This window comes from Saccopteryx leptura, chromosome 4 (genome assembly GCF_036850995.1).
Source record: "Saccopteryx leptura isolate mSacLep1 chromosome 4, mSacLep1_pri_phased_curated, whole genome shotgun sequence".
NCBI lineage: Eukaryota > Metazoa > Chordata > Mammalia > Chiroptera > Emballonuridae > Saccopteryx > Saccopteryx leptura.
This window is the reverse complement of record NC_089506.1, coordinates 223572360-223578359: the sequence shown is the minus strand read 5'-3', so window position 1 is coordinate 223578359 and position 6000 is coordinate 223572360. Positions and strand designations below refer to the sequence as shown.

Sequence of the window (6000 nt, the reverse complement as noted above, 5' to 3'; positions counted from 1 at the left end):
TTCCACTTTTAAGTTTTTGAGGTAACTCCGAGGTGTTTTCCACGGTGGCCGCAGCAAACTGCATTCCCACCAGCAGGGAACCAGGGTTCCCTTTTCTCCACACCCTCGCCGGCACTCACTGATGACAGCCGTTCTGACAGGTGTGAGGTGGTATCTACTTGCGGCTGTGTTCTGCGTTACTCTGATGACTAGAGACAGTTGAGTATCTTTTCGAATGTCTATTGGACACCTGTATGTCCTCTTGGGAGAAGTGTCTGTTCAGATCCTCTGCCTGTTTTTGAATTGTGTTGTTTTTCTGGTGTTGAGTTGTCTGAGTTCTTCATAAATTTGGATATTAATCCCTTGTCCAGTGTATCATTGGCAAATATGTTCCCCCATCCAGTGGTTTGTCTTTTCATTTCGTTGATGGTTTCTTTTGTTTCCTTTGCTGGAAAAGATATGTCATAAAAAATGTTGCTGAGAAAAAGAAATATTGCTAAGAGAAATGGTCGAGATTTTACTACTGATGTTTTCTATGATTTTGAGTCTTAAATTCAAATCTTTAATTCATTTTGAGTTTATTTTTGTATGTGTTGTAAGAAATGGTGGTCTAGGGTTTTTTTAAAGATTTTATTTATTTATTTTAGAGAGAGGAAAGAGAGAGGCAAAGGCGGGGGGAGGCAGGGACTTGCAGTTGCTTCTTTTGTGTGTGTGACAGAGACAGAGAGAGGGACAGACAGACAGGAAGGGAGAGAGAGGAGAAGCACCAGTTCTTCATTGTGGCGCCTTAGTTGTTCATTGATTGCTTTCTCATATGTGCCTTGACCAGGGGCTACAGCAGAGCGAGTGACCCCTTTCTCAAACCAACGACCTTGAGCTTCAAGCCAGCGACCCCGCACTCAAGCTGGTGAGCCTGCGTCGAAGCCGTATGAGCCCACACTGAAGTCGGTGACCCTATTTCAAACTTGGGTCCTCTGCATCCCAGTCCGAAGCTTTATCCACTGCGCCACGGCCTGGTCAGGCTGCAGTTGCTTCTCGTATGTGCCTTGACCAGACAAGCTCTTGAACTGGTGACCTCAGCATTCCAGGTTTTCTACTGCACCACCAAAGGTCAGACTCTAGTTTCTTTGTTCTTTTTCTTTTTTTTTTTTGCACACATCTGTCCAATTTCCCCAAACCATTTATGGAATGCACTGACTTTACCCACTGTATGTTCTTGCCTCCTTACCATGTATCAGCTGACCATCTAGGGTGTATTTCTGGACTCCACAGTCTGTTCCATGGATCTGTGTGTCTGTGTCTATGCCAGCGCTGTGCTGGTTTCGTTACTGGGGCCTCGTGGTAGAGTTTTCTATGAGGTGGCGGGATGCATTCCAGGAGCACAGGGATGGCTCAACATACACAGATCAATCGATGTAGCACGCCACATCAACACAACAAGGGACAAAAATCATGTGATCCTACCCATAGATGCAGAAAAGGCATTCCCTAAGATACAACATCCATTTATGTTGAAAACACTCAATAAAATGTGTACAGAAGGAAAGTACCTCAACATAATAAAGGTCATATATGACAAACCACCAGCCAGGATCATACTAAATGGTGAGAAAATGAAGGCTTTTCCTCTAAGATCAGGAACAAGACAAGGCTGCCCGCTCTCTCCACTCTTATTCAACACAGTGCTGGAAGTCTCAGCCAGGGCGATCAGCGAGAGAGAGAAATAAAAGGCGCCCATATCGGGAAAGAAGAAGTGAAAGGACCCCTCTCTGCCCCTCGACCTCGGACCTTCCAGCTCTGGGACTGTGAGGGCTACACGTCTGTTCTTTAAGTCCCCAGTCTGTGGTATTTCATGATGGCCTCCTCTGCTGACTAAACAACCTCTTACTAGTCATTTTCTCTGTCTGTAAACAGAGAAGATAATGCTATCTGCTTCACAAGTTTATTCTGATGATTAATGATAAATTTTGTACAAGTAGAACACTGAGCAAAGTGTTCGGAACTTAGTGAGTGCTCAGAAAATGAGACTATGAAAATGCTGCTGCTGCTGATGTATTTATTAATATATTGAAGCTTCGCTACTTTGGGTGTTGCTGCCTTCAGGGCAGAGGTCAACACAGGCCCTTTGCTTGTCTTTTCTATGACTCAGTCTCCACAGGACGTCTTGGGTGCTAAAACGTCCAACACGACTGATGCCGTCTCTTGCCACCATGGGGATATTACTTCATTCCAGGCGTGTTCGGTGCCTAGCCATTCCTGGTTCGACGAGGGTGTTGCATAAAGCTTACAGAACAGTGACCCCTCAGAATTTTTCCAGCTATGAGTCCATGAAACAAGAGTTTAAACTGGAGGTTCCAGAGTATTTCAACTTTGCTAAAGACGTCCTGGACCAATGGACCAGCAAGGAGAAGGTACGGAGCAAGGGCCAGTCTACCATTCCCAACTGGGGGCGATTTTGCACACGCGCGCGCGCACACACACGCACACACACACACACACACACTCCGCCGCCAGGGAGCATCTGGCAACATCTGGAGGCCATTTTGTTGCCATGACTTGGGGGGGGAGGGTGTGTGCTTATGGATCAAGGCCAAGCAGGTTGTTAAATATGCAAATCCAAAATGCAGAGGACATTCATTCCCCCCACAGCAAAGTATTGTCCGGCTCAGAATGTTCATAGTTCCACGGTTAGAAAGTCTATGGTGAGAAACCTGTAGGAGTATAGGTTCGTTTTTTTAAAAAAAGAACAAAAAGGAGTAGAGGGAAGAGTGACTCGGTGTGAGCACAGACACGGCAGTGAGGGACGTGTAAGGGGTCACGAGTCTTCTAACCGTCGGTGTGAACCAGGAGTGACCAGGTGCTGGAGGGAGGGAGGGGCGGGGCTGGCTCCCAACGTCTAGAAAGAGCGGCTCCCGAGTTATTTCCAAATACCCCGTCTGTCCCCACGAACGGCCTGTGCATTCGCTTGGGAGAAAATGTTCCGTTTTTCGTCCATGAAAACTAGACTTTAGCTGAATAACTCCCTTGACGCCCATGACCATCGTCTTTTCTTCAGACTGGAAAGAGACCTTCCAATCCGGCCTTCTGGTGGGTGAGTGGAGACGGAGGGGAAGTGAGATGGAGTTTTGAGGAGCTGGGATCTTTGTCCAGGAAATTTGCCAACATACTCACAGAAGCCTGTGCCTTGCACCGGGGAGACCGAGTCCTTGTGATTCTGCCCCGAATCCCAGAGTGGTGGCTCGCAACTGTCGCCTGCATGCGGACAGGTTAGTCGTGTTTGAACTCTGATCATGTTCAAAGGAGGCTGGGTGGGAGATTTTCCAAATCACCTAAGTAATTCTGAGCATTTATTTGGGTAAATGACTTGAGGAACTCACCACAAGATAGCTACTATTCTCAGGAACCTTAGAAATATGTTGGAAATACGCCATATATATATATCTCACAAAAATTAGGGGATATTTCAAAATGAACATGAAGCGATAAAATATCCTTTAATTTTTGTGAGATATATATATATTTTAACCTAAACTAGGAGTTGGGTTTTTCCAAATACAATGGCTTTATTAAGTAAATGCCATTCAACCACTAAATACCTTTGTATCTACAGCATGGTCATCTGAAACTCAGTTCAACCACAAATTCAAAGAACCCACCCCAGTCTGACCAGGCGGTGGCGCAGTGGATAGAGCGTCAGACTGGGACGTGGAGGACCCAGGTTCGAAACCCCGAGGTTGCCAGCTTGAGCGCAGGCTCATTTGGTTTAAGCAAAGGGTCACTCGCTCTGCTGTAGCCCCCCCCCCCATCAAGGCACATATGAGAAAGCAATCAGTGAACAACTAAGGTGCTGCAACGAAGAATTGATGTTTCTCATCTCTCTCCCTTCCTGTCTGTCTGTCCCTCTCTGTGTCGCTCTCTGTCTCTTTCACACACACACACACACACACACAGAACCCATGCCAGCTCCTGTAGCATGCCATATTCCTCTCAGGATGAACTGCCATCCACCTGTTGCCTTAAGCCAGACATCTGGGACTCCTCATTTTATTTCTTTTTTTTTTCCTTTTTTTTGTGACAGAGACAGAGAGAGGAACAGATAGGGACAGACAGGAAGGGAGAAAGATGAGAAGCATCAATTCTTTGTTGCAGCACCTTAGTTGTTCACTGATTGCTTTCTCATATGTGCCTTGACCGGGGGGCTACAGCAGAGCCAGTGACCCCTTGCTCAAGCCAGTGACCTTGGGCTCAAGCAGGTGAGCCTTGCTCAAAACAGATAAGCCCGGGCTCAAGCCGGCAACCTTGGGGTTTCATACTTGGGTCCTTCTGCATCCGCTGCACCACTGCCTGGTTAGGCTGGGACTCCTCCTTCTTAATCAGTTTCTGCACCTTATCAACTTGACCTCCTGAATGCCTCCGGAGTCCCCCTTTCTCCCGGGTTCATTGCCGTCCTTCACAAATCTACCATTTCTTGAAAGGATTTCCCCAATTGTTTCCCTAATTCTTGTATGTGCCCACTGCCTCCCCCATCAAATACATCTTCCATAGTCAGTGTACTTTTTATTAAAAATTTTTTTTTTCTGTATTGATGTTAGAGAGACACAGAGAGAGAAACACTGGTCTGCTGTTCCACTTCTTTGTCCATTCATTGGTTGATTCTTGTGTGTGCCGTGCCCAGGAATTGAACCCGCAACCTTGGCATAGCAAGGTGACACTTCAACCAGCTGAGCTGCCCGCGCAGAGCTTGGCATTATTTAACTCCCCGTTGCCTCCCAGACAAACCTCTGAACCTCTTTAGCCGTCTTCCCCTTCTTGTTCTCATGTCCTCACCCTCCAGCCCTTAGCAGACGTGTCCAGTGAGGTCTCTGACCTTTCCCGTCTCCCGGCTTATGTGCTCGCTGTCCCCTTGGCTTGGGAAGCCTCCTCACACCTGACCACATGGGACACTATTATGAGACTTCCAAGTCTCAGCTCTTGTCACCTCCTCGAGTAATTCCACCCCGATGTTCCCAATCCAAGTGCGTTCTGTTTCAAGCTCCCCTCTGGGAAGAAGGCATAAAACAATCACGCACATCTTGGGGGGGCGCTGGGTGAAGTGGTCCCCTGTGTAGCCCTGGGGTCAGGCTGCAGGCTTCGGTCCCTGTACGGCCACCTGGTGCTTCCGTGACCTTGGGCAAAGTTATTCATAGCTTTTGTGGGTTTGGGGGTTTTTGTGGGGATTAAATGACTTAAAACACGGAAAACACTTAGAGGAGCACCTGGCACTCAGTAAACACTGGGTATTAACAGATTGTCCCATCAAAGCCCTCTTGAAGCTGAAGGTTACCAGTGGTCTTCAGATACAGAAGATCATTATCCCGCATTTAATATCCTTTCATTTTTTAGGTCAAAGGGGTCATAGTTTGGGGATCCCATGAAAAGCAAAAAGCAGGATAAGGAAGGGCAGACAGACAGATACCTTGCCGGGGAAACGGATGAACCCATTCTGAGGACTTACGGGATGTACGGGAGTTCGTCTGCATGACCCTCGCTCACAGGACGAGGCCACCCTTCCTACCAGACGTGGTTTCTTTTCTCCTCCTTTTAGGCACCGTTTTAATCTCGGGAACCACTCAGCTGACCCGGAAGGACATCCAGTACAGGCTGCTGTCTTCCAGAGCCAAGTGCGTCATCACCAACGAGGCCGTGGCCCCGGCAGTGGACGCTGTGGCGTCCCAGTGCGAACACCTGCGCTCCAAGCTCCTTGTGTCCCAGAGCCCCAGGGCCGGGTGGGGGCCTGTCACGGAGATGATGAAGTGAGTACCCGTCGCTGTCACAGAACAGCCTCCCCCGAGGACAGGCAACCTGGGAGCGCTGTCATCCGGAACATTAAAATAAGCACAGGAGGTCCAGGGGACAGCCGGTGACAATCGCCCACTGATGGTGCCAGGCTCTGAGGCAGGAAGGAGCTGGTGTGTTTTGTTCTGTTTTTTTTATAGGTCTATAGGTTGGGGTCCCCCAGGAAGCAGAACCTGAGGCAGACAC

General features: G+C 48.2%; 1 protein-coding gene across 2 annotated transcripts in view; it reads left to right on the top strand.

The window, feature by feature from the left end:
* The first annotated feature begins 789 nt into the window (after nucleotides 1–789).
* LOC136404006 (acyl-coenzyme A synthetase ACSM3, mitochondrial-like) overlaps nucleotides 790–6000 on the top strand; it is a 19041-nt gene continuing 13830 nt past the window's right edge. The window contains exons 1-4 of one of the 2 annotated variants that reach the window (XM_066383469.1): nucleotides 790–1089; nucleotides 2138–2390; nucleotides 3035–3245; nucleotides 5564–5771. In XM_066383469.1, coding sequence (XP_066239566.1) covers nucleotides 2172–2390; nucleotides 3035–3245; nucleotides 5564–5771 — 638 coding nt within the window. In that variant the 5' untranslated portion in view covers nucleotides 790–1089; nucleotides 2138–2171. Of the gene's footprint in view, nucleotides 1090–2128; nucleotides 2391–3034; nucleotides 3246–5563; nucleotides 5772–6000 lie in introns of both variants that reach the window. The other variant, XM_066383467.1, reaches the window with a different exon arrangement.